At 47.0% G+C, this 16,202-nt stretch overlaps 1 protein-coding gene across 9 annotated transcripts in view; it reads left to right on the top strand.

Moving 5' to 3' along the window:
* Positions 1–626: 626 nt before the first annotated feature.
* The window catches only part of MBTPS1 (membrane bound transcription factor peptidase, site 1), a 50,140-nt gene continuing 34,564 nt past the window's right edge, over positions 627–16,202 (top strand). For 2 of the 9 annotated variants that reach the window (XM_060130076.1, XM_060130075.1), the window contains exons 1-2: positions 627–960; positions 13,853–14,110. In XM_060130076.1, coding sequence (XP_059986059.1) covers positions 627–960; positions 13,853–14,110 — 592 coding nt within the window. Of the gene's footprint in view, positions 961–10,288; positions 10,348–11,815; positions 11,924–12,030; positions 12,113–12,639; positions 13,141–13,852; positions 14,111–16,202 lie in introns of those variants that run through there. The other 7 variants (XM_060130085.1, XM_060130078.1, XM_060130081.1 and 4 more) reach the window with 7 other exon arrangements.

The raw sequence follows: 16,202 nt of genomic DNA, 5'->3' as shown, positions 1-16,202 counted from the left end.
AATATTCTTAAAGGGAAGATGCAGTGCTGTGGTTTCTAATATTGGGGCCATGCAGTATCTTCATGGTGCCGTGGAAAGTTCAAACAAGATGCAAGCAGTTTTGTCTCACTATATAGCACATCATTTGTCATCAGCATTACGTAAAACAGGCTTTCAGTCCCCCAGTTGTGTCCAATGTCAAGTGTGGACCGGCTCAACATTTAGACACAAAACAGCCCGTGATCTCAATCACCCGGACATTTTGGGGGGGGCGCACTTCTAGAGTTCAACACATTAATCCTTGTTTCTTCAAAAGGGGTAGCCGCTTGGCGTCCGTGCTCCAGGCGAGGCCGCGAGGGGTTAGGAGTGGAGCGGACCGACTTGGGGCAGGGGTCTCGCCGGTCAGGGTGGGAGTCAGGGGAGGACTCGCATCCTCACGCCCTGAGCAAGCACTTCACCCGCCCGCGTCCCAGGTGCCGCGCGGGTAAAACGGGTAGCCGTTTGCAGGGGGCGCGTGCTGAACCCGGCTCTTGCTCCGGACACCAAAAGGCCCCAGGAGGAGAGCGCTGGAGTAGAAGCTTTCAGGGGCCGTTTCGCCATGGCTGTCCTCTGCAGGACCGAGCCCGGCCCGGGCCAGTGCAGGTTCCATGAGCTCCTGCCCTAAATCCCTACGCATCCCTCGCCGGCCCATTCTAACAGTCCTTTACCCGGACTCCGACCCGGTCCCGCCCCAGGGCCGCAAACTTCGCGAGACCTTCGTCTGTCCTCCCGGCCCGGCCCCGCGGCCCCCGGCGTCCAGAGCGCGCACGCAGGGCACGCACGGCCGCCGGGGCTGGCGCTCCAGGCCGTCGGTTTCTCCGCCCGGATCGCGCAGTATCGCGAGCGTTGGGAGTAAACACCCCGCATGGAGATCCGAGGCGTGTTCGCCGCGGAGGCGCCGTTATCCCGGGCCGGGCGGACCCGAGCTTGAGGCCGCCGCAGGTACGTCAGGCGGCCCGCTCCCCGGAGCCGCCGCCTCTCGGGACCCGCGCGGCCGCCCGCGCTCTCCGGCGTGCTCGAGGCCCCGAGGGCGGGGGTCTGCGCTGGCGGGGGCGGCGGGCGGCGGCGGGGCCTCGTTGCGCCCCGGGAACCTCTGGGCGCCGACTGGGCGGTGCGGGGGCGACGGTGCGGGGAGCGGGGAGGACGGGCGGCTTGACGCGCCGGTGCACTGCATGCCTGCCCGTGGGAGCCTCGCGGTCCCCTCCACTCGCCTCAGACCGGCCCGGCTCCCGGCTGGTGTCCCCGCCTGGCCCTCTCTGCGTGTTGACACTCTTCGGTAGCTTGCTCCATTTCACCGTTTTCTTTATCTGAAATACACTTTAACGGAGTCAAACCGTATGCCTGGCCCTGGCCCTCCGCCTCCGAACAGACCGCAGTTTTCGGGTCTGTTCCCAGAGGGAGCTGGTATCAGATCTTAAGGGACCTCGGTTCTCTTCCCCGTCTCGGTCTGTACGCATTGCTCCACTGATTTTTCAAAAATGCGGGGTAAGAAGCTCGTCGGCAAGTTGGGTTCGGGAGGCTCTGGTTGACTCTCAGAACAAGAATGCCTTTCAGACCTGTAGAATCTTAAAATCTTGCCTTGCCCTGTCCTGAATGTGCTGCGTGAGACGGTTATACACCGTCTACATGTGTTCATTAAGATGTTTACCCCTTGTTTGGGTTAGAGCCCCTGAGACTTATGGCCTGTTTGCCTATGCAGATTAAGTTAAATATTTACAGTTACTTTAGATTCTGAAGGACACTTCCAAGTGTCCTTTGCGAGTGGCTTAAGATTTGAGTTGAACTGGAGAATTTCGTTTCCTATGGCCCTTTAGTCTCGATTGTGCTGGTAAGTAGCGCTCTCACTTCGAGGTCTCAGTTTGCCTGAGTATAAAAATGAGGGGTTTGGAGAACAGTGACTCTTCCCAACCCTTAATCTGCAGCACCCATTTTATTTATATATTTTTTTAACGTGAGAGCTTTGTTAAGGTAAAGTTACATACCATAAAATTCAGCTGCTTTAAGGGTACTTATTCAGTATTTGTTGGTAGTTGTTGTTTTAGTAAATTTGCAGAGTTCTGCAACCACCATAACCCAGTTTAAGGTGACATCCCCCGAAGATGGCTGGTGCCCATGTGCAGTCACTGCCTATTTCTTACGCCAGCTCCAGGCAACCACTAATCTATTTCCTGTCTCCTGAGATTTGTCTTTTCTGAATATTTCGTGTATTCAGGTGAGATCGTATGTGGCCATCGTGTCTGGCTTCTTTTGTTTCGCGTACTCTTCTCAGAGTTCATGTACATTGTACCCTGTATCAGGAAGTCATTCCTTTTTTTTAAACTGAAGTAGAGTTGATTTACAATGTTGTATTAGTTTCAGGTGCACAGCAGAGTGATTCATTTATACATATATATACTCTTTTTCAGATTCTTTTCCATTACAGGTGATTCCAAGATATTGAATATAGTTCCCTGTGCTATACAATGGGTCCTTGTTTATCTATTTTATATATAGTAGAGTGTATCTGATAATCCTAAACTCCTAGTTTATGCCTTCCCCCAATACTTCATTCCTTCTTATGGCCCAGGAATATCCCAGTGTATGGATATAACACATTTTGTTTATCCATTCATGCAGGACACTTTTTTGGGGGTGAGGGTGGGGCTGTGTGGCATGTGGGATCTTAGTTCCCGACCAGGGATCTTACCCGAGCCCCGTGCAGTGGAAGCGCGGAGTCTTAACCACTGGACGGCCAGGGCAGTCCCCTGGACACTTTTCTCAAATAAAATGTTACGTTTCCATGTATGATGCAGATGGCCAGAGCCCTTTTTGTTAGAGGTGGCAGCAGGGGTGGCGGGTGGGACTCTTGCCCATAAGCTGTCTCAATGGTGCTCCCCAAGTATCCTTTATATCCCTTATATTATAAGGCTTATAGTTATAATTGATTATAAGGCTTATAATCAAGAGTTGGTTGCGTCTGTAAATAAAGAAATTCTGGTTCAGTGCTTGCAGAGCCTTAGAAGCACCTAGGGTCCTATGGGATCAAGCAGGCTCTCTTCTGAAGAGTCAGGAGGTTTTAGCGTTCCCTTCCCATCCGCGTGTTGTTTGATCGCATTTTCTGTCGGTCTGGTGGTAGATAGTTCTTGCCCCGCCTGCTGCCTTTCATTTGTGTGGCAGCCACAGTAAGTGCCACAGATAGTGAGAGGCTGCAGGCCTGGGCAGGCTACACATGGCTCCTAGCGTAGCGCTTCAAGTGGAGCTGGTTTGGGCGTGTGTTTGCGTCTGCCCCCTGACACCAGGGGAGAGTTAAGGTACTGGTTATATTTTGGAACAACTTGGCAACTCCAGCCCTCGGTGACTTGAACTATTAAGAACGGGAGGCTGGACCTTGGTTTCTCAGTGTTTGGCCTGAGTCAGGTTAGGGAGACTGATTTCCTCCTCCCTGTGGCCTAATCGGTTTTGACACGCTGAGAAATCTGTTAACTTGGTTTATTAATATTGAGAATGTCTTTTTGCTTAAGAAAATGAGTTTCAAGTAAAATGAGGAAAGTACTAGCCTTCTACGGGGCTGGCCAGTACTGGATGGCTGAAGGGTCAAGAGAATAAGGAGACAGCCACATCTGAGAAAGAATAGGCAATAAAAGCAGTGTGGACCATGGTGGTCCTTCACTTGGGCACTCTTGACTCTTGGGGCTGAATTGCTTGTGTTTTTCCCCCCTACGAAGCCTACTAATGGACAGAATGTGCCAGAATGAATGGTTCAGTCAGGCTTAAGAATGCACCTTTGTTTTGGCATGGTCTGGCATCTCTTAAATGTTAGCCTGCTAAACAATGGTAATACAGTCAAGTATGCAGTTAGTTACAAAAGCGGTATTTTTACAGTCAGATTCTAATTGAACTGAGTGGTATCCTTCCATAGCCTAAACAGTTCAATTTTCTCTGGATCTATTTCAGTAAAGGGTCATTAAAAAGCAAGGCGCATCTTCATAATTAGACGACTGTCAGGTGATACAAGTCATTTCCTCTCATCTGAATTGTGTTCTTTAATTATTTGCAAAGAAATCCTTTTGGATGTGCTTTAGCTCTACGGGGGCGTCATAATCCTAGTGATACCCTTTTATAATGCAAAGTAGAAGATTCTCAGAGCTGTAAGGAATGTTAGCTGTCACTTGCCCAAGTAATACATCTCCTCTACCTTGTCTCCCTTTTATACACGTCTCATTAAATATTATTCCTGGCATTGTATTTTTTGAGCTGTTCATTTTACATTTAGTATTTAATGTCAGATGTTTTTTGATTGTACCTTTATTGGAGGCATAATTATACTTATTTATGGAAAATCCATAATTTTGTAAATACCATCTTTTAGGGTGTACCTTTGTATGCAAAGATAACCAGGTCTTCTACGTTAAGAATTTATAGAAATTAAATCCAGTAAACACTTAGTGGATCCAGTAACAGCCCTAACCAGGCCCTATGAGTAAGTGATATTACAGATGATAAACTCGTTCAGAATGTACTAGCTAAAAGCATAGCCTTAAGCTAGAAGGTAGACACAGAGATTTTTGAAAACAATTCCTAGGAAATAGATCCCTTTTAAGCGCTGCTATATGTACAAATAAAATTACATTTTTAACATATTTTGACTTTGTGCCGCTGTCTTACCAGAAAATTTGTTTTTCTATAAAATTTATTTTAAAAGATTTATTAAAGTATTTAAATAATATGTTTTATCTAATTTAAAAGTGTAACATGTGCTCTTTGTGAAAAGGTATGAATAGAATTAAGAACATAACTACCTGTAATCATAGTATCGGAAGGTAATAGAATCATTGGTACCATTTTGGTGGATAGTTTTTCATGTTCTTTTTTCCTTGTGCACATAGATACATATTTAAAAATCAAGATTTGGATCACACTGTACATGAACTGTTTTCCTTAATATTTCATTAACATTTCCCCCATATTCTTCGGGAAATATATTAGTTTCCTATGGCTGCTGTGTCAAATTTCTATAAACTTGGGGGCCTAAAACAACACAGATTTATTCTCTGGCAGTTCTGGGGGTCGGTAGTCTGAAGTCAGTCTCACGGGGCTGAAGTCAAGGTGTCAGCTTCATTCTTTCTGGAAGTTCCAGGGGAGAATGTGTTTCCTTCCCTTTTCCAGCATCCAGAGGCACCTGCATTCTTTAGCTCCTGACCTCCTCCTGTATCACTTCAGCCTCATGTTTCCGTCATCAGTTCCCTGCCTCCCTCTTATAAAGACTCTTGTAATTACATTGGACCCACCTGGATCGTCCAGGACACTAGACATCCTTAGTTTAGTTACACCTGCAAAGTCCCTTTGGCCATATAAAGTAACATTTATAGGTTGTGGGGATGAGAAGGTGGACATCTTTTGGGGACCATTATTCAGCCTTCCAAAGGACCATAGTTTGAAATTGCTGCACTGCATTCCATAGTATGGGTGCACTAATTATTTAGCTAGTCCCCTATTGCATTTAGGTGGTCTGTAATTTTTCCCAGTTAAAATCCTTGGACATAAATTATTGTATGCTTTCAGATTTATACTTCTATGGATTTTAGGAAAGCAGGGTAACCTACCTCGTAAGAGTGTGGCCTCTGGAGCCAGACCACCCAAGTTCCCAGCCCAGCTTCCCCACTTACTGGCGGGGTGACTCCAGGGAAGGTGCTGAGCCACCGTGGGCCTCAGTTTTCTCATCTGAAAATGGGGGGATGGGTAGGAACAGGTTGTCGTGGGATTAAGTGAGTTAATACATGCACGCTACTAGGATAACACCTGCCACATGATAAATGCTCAGTAAGTGTTAGTTGTTGTTATTACTGAAGTTATTAGACTAAAAGTTTTTTACGTCCATATATTGACAAATTACTCTAAAAGGTCATAAGAGTTTTTTACATTCACTAGCAACCTATGAGAGTACTCATTTTATTGGGTTGAATTCTTAAACATGATTTTATTTTATACTCAATTTTTGTCTCAATTTTTGTCAAAATGTTACTTGATTTTTATCATGTAGATTATAGAGGCACTGGGGTTAATTTTAGCAGCTGTTTACTATCTCAGTTCCTTAATTCCTTAGAATGAGAAATACTTTTAATTTCTCTTTGACTGGCTCAGTCCATCTCTTGGTGTGTTCAGATATCATTCTGTGTGACAGGTGATGGGTGTAAACCTATTTGATAAGGTCCATGGTCTGGTTGTGCACACATGGGTCTGTGCAGAGTGAGTCTCACAGAAGAGGCTTAAAGTTGCCCCCACCCGTCCACCACATTTTATTTTTATAAATTATTTTATTTATTTATGGCTGCGTTGGGTCTTCGTTGCTGCCCGCGGGTTTTCTCTAGTTGCGGCGAGCGGGGGCTACTCTTCGTTGCGGTGCGCAGGCTTCTCTCATTGCGGTGGCCTCTCTTGTTGCGGAGCATGGGCTCTAGGCGCACGGGATTCAGTAGTTGTGTCACATGGGCTCAGTAGTTGTGGCTCGCGGGCTCTAGAGTGCAGGCTCAGTAGTTGTGGCGCACGGGCTTAGTTGCTCCGCGGCATGTGGGATCTTCCTGGACCAGGGCTCGAACCCGTGTCCCCTGCATTGGCAGGCGGATTGTTAACCACTGCACTTCCAGGGAAGTCCTCCACCACATTTTCAAATTCATACTCCCACCCTCCTGAGGGCAGCGCTAGCAACTGAGACTAAATGTAGGACCTTTTTTTTGCATATTTTGGAAACCATTCAACCTGCCAGAAAGGGTCCAAGAACAATAGAAGCCCTTTTTTCCCTCTGAACAATTTGAAAGTAAGTTGCAGACCTGATGTCCATTACCCCTGGATACTTCAGTGGACATTTCCTGCAAGCAAGGACCTTTTTATGCAGTCACGGCATAGCCTTCAAAATCCAGCAGTTAGTCTTGATACGCCACTACTAGCTGATCACAGGTTGGCCCCATTCAGGTTTTGCCAGTTGTTCATTCCGGTAATGTACTTACAGTAAAGGGATTCAGTTCAGAGTCTTGAGTTGCAGTTAGCGGTCATGTCTCTTGAGTCGCCTTCAATCTCAGCCATTCCTTGACTTTCATTACCTCAGTACTTATGGAAATTCTATGCGAGTTGTTTTGAAAAATGTCCCTCGATTGGGGTCCTGATGTTTCCTTAGGATCTGATTCAGGTTGTGCTTCTTTGGCAGGAGCCCCTCAGGTGACGCCAGGCTCTTCCAGTGCGTCTGCCCGGCGGACCTGGGTCCATTTGTCCCATCGCTGGTTAACCTGATGAAGCGTCTCCATTGTAGGGTTACCCTATTTCCTTTCGTAAATCAGGATTTTGCTGGGAGCCATTCTGAGCCCATGTGAATAACTTATTCCTCTTCACAGTTTGTTTATTTTACGTATATATGCTACAGTGGACTCATGCTTTCCTGTTGTATTCAGTGGGTCAGGATCTGTTACGTTCATTATTTGCTTCGATGCTCAGATTGTCCTGTGCTGGCCTCTGTGTCCCTTTGACACGTCCCCACCATTCTTTGAGCTTTTCCTTACTTTCTGGCGCAAGAAGATGTTCCAGACGCATCTCTGTTCACCCTGCCCAGCCTGGAACTAGCTCTCTCTCCAAGGAGCCTGGTTTCTTTTAGTGGAGAATAGTTATTTAGAAAACCAGTTCTGGCTTCCCTCCTGTTGGGATATTACTGCCCCTGTGTCCTTTCAGCAGACAGAGCTAGGAAATACATGTATGTGTGTTTGTGTGAGTGTATTTTTCTACATCTGTCTGTATATTGAAAACCTTGAGTTCACACCACTACTTCCAGTTTTATTGTGATCCTGCATGGTTCATTCCAGTTTTTCCCCTTTCATATTTGAGACTTCCTTCCCTGTCAGTGAGAAATCTGCCTCCCATTATCCACAAAATATTTATTTGATCAAATCAGTGTCCCTTCGTCACTGCCGGCGCCTCACGCAGGCTCTGATACCCCTCGCCAGGGGCCTCTCCCCTCAGCCTCCGTCACTCCGCGCCAGGCCGCTGCAGCTCTCCCACCGCTGCCTCCTCCTTATCCTCGGCCGATTATTTTTACAGAAAGTGTTTTCTTTTCCTGTTGTGTCTGTGCTCCTCTTCTCTGTGCTCACCTTACGCTTGTTGCTGCGTACGTGTTGGCCACTAGATGGTGACCCCGTCCTGGGGACACACTCTCCAGGGCTGAACTGTGGAGTGAGAGCGGAACGCAGCCGTTGTGCACGCGGTCGCGGGGTGCCTTCAGAGCACTGCGGAGGAGTCGGGGGAGCCGTATCTTTAAAACAAACAGGCCAAGGGCGCAGAGGTCGGTAGGCGGTGGCGGGTCTTCCCTCCCCAGCGCCCACGCCGTCACTCACCCGCCTCTAGGTCCCCCGTGGCATTTTTCTTTTCCTCAGTGCAAATTTATGTTTTGAAGCTCTCTCTTTCTGGGACTGGGAAACGTAGAAACCTCCGTATCTGTTGTCACTCTTGAAAAAGAGTGTCTTCCTAGAACCAGATTTTAGTTCACCTTTAAAGAACAGAAGCAGGTCAGCCAGGTCCAGATAGGGAGTGTCTCCTTGTTCCCGTCCTTCCCAGCCTTCTCCTTCCTCCCCCTCCATGGGGATTGTCCTCATGAGGGTGTCTGCTTTCCAGCCCCTGTGGTTTGGAGACTCCTCTAGTGTAGCCCTCTGGTGAGAGGTTCAGTGACCTTTCAATTACTAAACCAGTGACCGCTGTTCATTATGGAAATGTTTCCCCTAATTTGGGGGTTTTGACCTCCCTCTTCCCCTCTGCCCTGAGCCATGCCCCCCCAGCTCTCACGCTTGCCCGACAGCACTCAGGTCCTGCCCGTGCTTCCTGAGCCGGCTTTTCCTGCAGCCTTCGCCATCCCGTTTGGGGCAGACGCCCTGGGCGTTGGGCCGGAGGCCTTGGTGCTGTCCCTGCCTCCTCACGGGCGCGCCCCACATCTGGTCGTCAGCGGAGCCTTTCGGCTCTGCCTTCGCCACCCCTGCCCCTCCCTGGCCCAAGCCACCCTCTTCACAGGGGCCTTCCAGGGGTTCCCCGCTTCCGCCTGTGTCTGCTCCACACGGAGCTCCAGCCGGCCGGTGAGGCTCCTTTGCTCTGCTCATGCTTTCCCTGCCCGTTCAGCGCTAGGGCACGGGCCTCTCATCTCCCCTCCGAGGTCCCCTTCCCTCGCCCCTGGCCTCTGCTCTTCCTGGCACACACCAGGCGTGCCCTCGCTCGGGCTCCTGCCCTTGTCTCCCCAGCGCCCGCGGCACCCTTCCCCAGGGGGCTTGGTGAGCGCCCCGCTTCCATCGGGTCTTCACTCAGAAGTCCCCTTCCAGAAGCTTCTGCAGCACTCTGTCTCAGCTTCACCCCTCTGCCTGACTTGTCACATCCCCCTTCTTTCTTTTTTCTGCTTTCAAAATACAGCATTTATCACCAGCTAAATGCCACGTCTTCTCCTATCGTGCGTGATACCTGTCTCCCCCTGAAAGGGCCGCTCCACGAGGCAGAGATTTCGGTTGTCTTGTGCTCACTGCTCTTCGGGGCGGCCGGAGCAGTGCCTGGCTCTGGGGCTCCGGGGAAGTGGGTCGGAGGAGGGAACTGAGCCGCTCGCCCGCCCCCCCCCCGCCCCGCCGCGGGGTTCCCGTTCTGCAGGGCGCTCCGCTGGCGCTCTGAGCGGCTGTTTCCGCCTGTCGCTGGCCCTGCTGTTCAGACCCGTGCCTGCCTCAGCGCCCGCCCTGTCACCCTCTCCAGCCTGGCACCGCTCACTGGCTGCTCCTGCGCGCACCCTGCGTTTCCTCGCCGGGACGTAGCTCTGCTCAGGATGCCCCGCTTCTCCTTCCGTATTTCCACGCTTCCAGCCCTGCGGGGGTAGAGTCGGCCAGAGCCAGCTGCGCCCCCTCTCCCGAAGGCTCCTCCTTCCGTCCCCCGTCCCCACGCGGGCCCTGTGCCTCTCCTTTGCTGTCGTCCTTTCCTGCGCTTGGCTTGGCCGTTGGCGTTTGTGCTCGGCCTCCTTGCAGGCTCCCACCTGGAGGCCTGCGTCCCTCACCTACTAACAACACGTGTTTCCTCTGTAACCCCTGGCAATGTCTGAAACTTGGTTAGCACTTCATAAATTTGTACGATGTAGTGAGTAAATTAAGGTAGACTGTCTTACGATCGTGCAGTGTCCTGTTTTCCAAAGACCTAAAAAGTTTCCTGTTTCTGTTTGGAAGAGAACTGATTACTTTAGTCATTTTAAAATTTCAGAATCCCTGACCTTTTCTTTCCGTTTCTCTTTCTTTTCAAGTCAGGCCCCTGCCCTCAGCTGTGAGAGAACATCAGCCATCTCTCCCCCACAGGCTGATTGTAAGTTCACTGTCTTTACCTGTGTGTGAATTATTTTGGAACAGGTTTAATTGAAGTTGATGTAACTCAACTTGTTAGGTCTAATATTTGCTCACTAGTATGGCTCACTAATATTTGCGTTATATCCAATCCAAATGTGTCATAGATTTTTTTTTAAAGCTATCTATTTTACGTTTGGTAGTGTAAAGATGTGTGATAGATTCTTTAGCATTCTGTTTTTATTTTATTTTTTTTAATTGCCTTAATTGAGACCCATTTAAATCTTTTCACTGTAAGTTCATTTCCTATGAACATAAGAGCTCTTATCACCAGTGATTAGCTTTCTCTACTTTGACCCGTAATACTATAATTAAGTCAGCTATATACTTCAGATAGTTGTATTCTGTGATACTGCCGCAGGTATCAAGTATGAACAAGGACTTGGGCCTCACTCCCAAGCGGCTTTGCTGTAAAATAGGTCGGAGTGACTGTTGGTGTCCCCTGTTGCTTTTCTTCCATCTTTCTGTTCTGGTCTTTGTTTTCAGTTTCTTTGTTTATATGACTGGCATTCTCATTGTTCTTCATGTTGCTATGGAAATAAGTTTTAATATTTCATTTCTATCTGATTAACTCTGTTCCACCAACCTTGGTCTCCAGTTGCAGAGATAGGCCTGCTTTTCAGGTTCGTTTGTTATTATAACAATGAATGTCCTAATTTTTGAACTTCAAAGATTGTTTAGATACTCTTAACCCTTTTCTTTTCCTTTAATAAATTTATTTATTTGTTTATTTTTTGGCTGCGTTGGCTCTTTGTTGCTGCGCGCGGGCTTTCTCTAGTTGCGGTGAGCGGGGCTACTCTTCGTTGTGGTGTCTGGGCTTCTCATTGCAGTGGCTTCTCTTGTTGCGGAGCGTGGGCTCTAGGCACGTGGGCTGCAGTAGTTGTGGCTCACGGGCTCTAGAGCGCAGGCTCAGTAGTTGTGGCTCACGGGCTCTAGAGCACAGGCTCAGTAGTTGTGACGCACGGGCTTAGTTGCTTTGCGGCATGTGGGACCTTCCCGGACCAGGGCTCGAACCCGTGGCCCCTGCATTGGCAGGCGGATTCTTAACCACTGCGCCACCAGGGAAGCCCAAACCCTTACTTTTCTTTATCAGTGCTTTCCTGTTTATAGAAGCACACATGAATAGTTCCAGAAACCACAGACTCCTTGTTGCTCTCAGGTGCCAGTTTCTGCCGGAAGAATGGGTTTAACACCCTGACATCCCTCTCTTGAAAGGGGGCTAACTCCTTGTCCTGCGTGTTTTCTTTTTAGAAACAAGTAGGAATGGAAGGCCTGTCTGTCTCATTGGTCTGTCTTCCCCCTGCTGGATTATTTACGTTTCTGGTGTGAGCTGTGCAACGGATTTTTCTGGGCGTGCTGCAGCCCGTGTTGTTGTTTTATCACTGCTCTGTTCTTCATTGTGAAGAATTATGATTTTCCTTACCATTCAGATACTTTGAAGGGTATTCGTGCTCACGTGCAGTTTAATACTCAGCAGTTTTCTTTGGCAACAGCTTTTACCTCACGAACTGTCCTCTCATGTCACTCCCAGTAAAGAGGTAATTTGATTTTATAACATATTCAGCAGGTTGAAAATCTTTTAAGTTGAGGCTTCATGTAAAATACACTTAGTGACAATAAAAACTCTTCTGTGCTCTCTTCATAGAATTGGCAGAAAGTATTTCAAAATCTGAAGAGGCATAGTTTGAGTAATTTTAGACCATTTATGTCGTCTCTTAAAGAAGGTGGTAAGTACATGACTTGCATGGAAATTAGTTTGCTCTCAGGTGTTAATTTTACAGCAGAAAGTAAGGGTGTATACCAAGCTTTTGCCTGAAAAATTGGTAAAATTTATCGGGAATTAAAGTGCTGACTGGGGAAACGCCCTGGAAATGAAGAGCTGCAAATGATGGGAAAATACAGCATCTGAAATAGAGGCGTAGTAAGGACCATAGGCAGAGGGTCATGGTTCCTCCTCCTCCGTGGTGCTGGGTGCTCAGGGCCAGTGTGCTTAATATTCCTGGGGTTATTTGTCATCCTTATTTTTCTCATTTATTTTATCCTATTTTATTTTTGAAGCTGTCTTAAAACATTTTTTCCCCCTGAAAGAAGTGAGGAGTAACTAAATGAAAGTGAAATAATAAGATGTTCCATGGTTGTGTCATACATTTATTTCGTCTTGTAGCTGGTGTGTCTTTTTGACCCTCTTATCTAAATTGCAGGGATCACTAACCCTCCCGGCTCTGTCAGCACACTGCTCATGTCTCTGTGTGCTTGCTTTGTTTTATAGACTGGCTCACGGAGTGATCACTCATCCCTGTTGGACTTTGGTTCTGTGGTGCAGATGGAGCGTAGGACTCAGGTGTCTGGGCCAGAGTGAGCGAAGCCTGAGGCCCAAGATGGAGAAGAAACGAAGAAAGAAATGAAAGCCTCTTTTCAGGCCAAACCACAAAAGGCCATGAAATTTAACTTTTATTTACCTTGGACTAGACTGTAAAATGGCCGATCAGTAATGTTTCAGCTTTTAGCTGAAACAAAAATTAACTTATAATCAAGGAAGAAAAAAGTGCGATTTGAATTTATGCGATTTTATGACCATATTCACTCATGACCATGAAGCTTGTCCACATCTGGCTGCTTCTGCTGGTGGTTTTGCTCTGTGGGAAGAAACATCTGGGTGACAGACTGGAAAAGAAATCTTTTGAAAAGGCCCCATGCCCTGGCTGTTCCCACCTGACCTTGAAGGTGGAGTTCTCCTCAACAGTTGTGGAATATGGTAATGATATTATTTTAAATGTCAGGGACTTCCCCCCACCCCCAATGCGGTTTTTTTCAGATTTATTGTAAACATCAGCTTTTGCCAAAAACAATAAATTTTGAATGGGCTGAGTGCATAGTGTTCGGATATTAGTTCTGCTGAAGTTTGTTCTTCCAGTATAATTAGCTTATATGAAGGAAGTAAATTGACATTCTGAATTATTTCCCTAAAACTGGATTCCATGGAACAGATGTCATTGTAGCTGGTGAGGGTGGGGACTTTGGAGGGGCTGAAAGTTTATGTGACCAGTTGTGGATAACTAAGCAATTAGTCTTACATAATCTGCTCTACATTTTGTTACTGTTTTCAGTAAAATAAAACTGAGCCTTCGCTTCTCTGAATTCCTTCTTCCTGTTTGAAAACCTTGCATGCATTTCTCTGCTGTACACTCAAATTTCTGTTAATGTTTGGTTTTTGAAAAGTAGCCCAGGTATCTGATTCGAAGTGATGTGTCCTGTGATCCATGGGGTTCATCCACATCGTTTTAACTCAGAGCTCTGGAAGCTGCCATCCAGGGTGTTTAAAGCAGTCTGTTTGTTTACTCCTCTTTCTACTAGGTTTTATGATATGTAAGCTTTCTTTTACCAGGGAAGTTTTAGATTAAGTATAATCTTATGTCATAATATAGGTACGTAAATTCTCACTTTTATTTTGTGGTCATTGATTGCAGAGTATATCGTGGCTTTCAATGGGTACTTTACAGCCAAAGCTAGAAATTCATTTATTTCAAGCGCCCTGAAGAGCAGTGCAATCGACAACTGGAGAATTATACCTCGAAACAATCCATCCAGTGACTACCCTAGTGATTTTGAGGTGATTCAGATAAAAGAAAAACAGAAAGCGGGGCTGCTAACACTTGAAGACCATCCAAACATCAAACGGGTAACACCCCAACGGAAAGTCTTTCGTTCCCTCAAGTATACGGAGTGTGAGTACTGTGACCTTGGGCTGGTCTGTATCCATTTCTGCTGCGCTGGGAATAGGGGGAGGATGTGCGTATTCACACGTGGCAGAATTTGAAAAGCAGTACAGTGAATATTCCTGTCCCTCCATCCAGTTTCGTCAGTCGTGAACGTTTTCCTGGCAGGAATTTAAAAAACCAAAAAGAGACTTTGTGCTTCTGATAGAAACAAATAATGCAGGTTTGCAGTAGAGGGTGATGGTTGTGTCTGTCGTGTGGGAAGTGATTTTCACCAGGTTCCTCTCAAAGCGTTCAGGCTTTGAGGCCCTGACGCCCCTTCACACTCTGAAACGAAGACGGTGTCTTTGAGTCTCCTTTTTATTTGCATTTTGCTTCTTTCAGCGCATGTTTTTATTTTTGAAGGCATCTCGCAAAACACCTCTTCCTTGGGTTTCATTTTGCTTTTCTCAGACCCTCCTGACCGCGCACCATCGCGCCTCCGCTGGGCTTGTTTAAGCTGGGAGCTGGGCAGGGGCAGCGATGGAAGGAATTTGCTGAGTCCCTTTCAGCTCCAGGGCTTACTCTCCTATAGTCCTTACAACTCGGGCCTGTTGAGATAAGTTTATCCTCAGATAACAAGTTGCATATTATTGCATAATATTTTCCAAAGCAAATGTATTACCAAAGGAAAGGGGTTTTTTCCCCCATTTGACGTAAACTGGGGCAACAGATTGCTAGTTCCATTACCGTTTATTGTCATTTCTTTCATTAGATGGAAAAAGAAAATTTTGCTCTTCTTTTTCTGTCTGTCGTATACTAGGCCTGAGAGCCTCTGAGGTTTCAAAAACACCCAGGGGACAAGCCTGACTAATTTGCATCCTGTGACAGCGAGTTCAAGCGTCAGCTGTGGAATTCAGGTGTCTGGCTTCGCAGAGCTCTCTCTGCTAGTCCACGTTTCGTGGTGCCTTTTCTCTTTGAAAAGCAATAACCTCAGAGCAATCCAGGAAGATAAAAGCAACCCAAAACTTGTACACTTAGCCAAATATATAAATTCAGCCTTTTTTATTTTTTAATCTTATCTTAAAGAGCTGCAGAATATTTTAGGAAACATAGAAGGGCTGATTTTAGCACAGGAAGCGTAGGGGCTCATGGTGGGGGTTCCCTTCTGTATCCTCTCCACCACGGTCGTCAGATGCTGTGCTCGGCAGCCCGTAAGGAAATAGTATGTATCTCCTTCTTGTTAGCCGTGGCTTTCTGTGGTAAGCAAGGCCTCTTTAAGCTTCAGTGCTTCTCATCCAGAAAATGGAGATAATACCACCTACCTCAGAGTTCTTACAAAGGTAAAAGGAAGTAGTGCGTGTGAAGAGAGCTTAGCAGATTTCTTAGGCTGTTGTGAGCAGACATTAAATGTTCATTTTTGGGGAATTCCCTGGTGGTCCAGTGGATAGGACTCTGTACTTTCACTGCTGGGGCCCGGGTTCAATCCCTGGTCGGGGAACTAACATCCCGAATACCACGTGGTACGGCCAAAAAAAAAAGAAAAGTTCATTTTTTTCTGTGGCTCTGTTGTTCAAAGGCTTTGCTTTATTTTGGGTTGGAATCTGTTACGCTCTGGATCCCATCCCTGGTCTCTCCATGGGCCATAAGACAGAGCTAACCTGAGTTCCCCAAGACAGCACTGCAGGGTATTTCAAGGCTATCCTGGTGTCCCCCTTAACAGTTCCTTCTCTCCAGGATAATAAAAATATCCAGTTCCTCCAGGGGTTACTAATATGACCTGGCGTCAAGTCCCCTCACCACTTTAATTGCTTTTCTTTGAATGCTTCCTGTTTTCTCTTACCGACTAAAGCCAGAGTTGAATGCAGTCCTTTGGTTGCAGTTCAGTCTGCTGAAAGGAGAGCACAGCAGACCCGTCCTTAGTTCGAATACTGTCCTTCAATTAGTGCCCAGGCTGTTGACCGAAGGAACAGAATCAACGTGGGAGGTTCAGTATAGAATAATTTCAGTTGCACTGGGCACATAATTACTTAATAGAATTGACATGACTGTATATTTATCCCGGTCCCTGTGCTTTCATGGGTGTAGCCTGGTGAAACTGGAAGGAAAGCTAAAGTAATTG

The sequence above is a fragment of the Lagenorhynchus albirostris genome, chromosome 19 (genome assembly GCF_949774975.1).
Source record: "Lagenorhynchus albirostris chromosome 19, mLagAlb1.1, whole genome shotgun sequence".
NCBI lineage: Eukaryota > Metazoa > Chordata > Mammalia > Artiodactyla > Delphinidae > Lagenorhynchus > Lagenorhynchus albirostris.
This window is presented reverse-complemented; position numbering and strand designations above follow the sequence as displayed.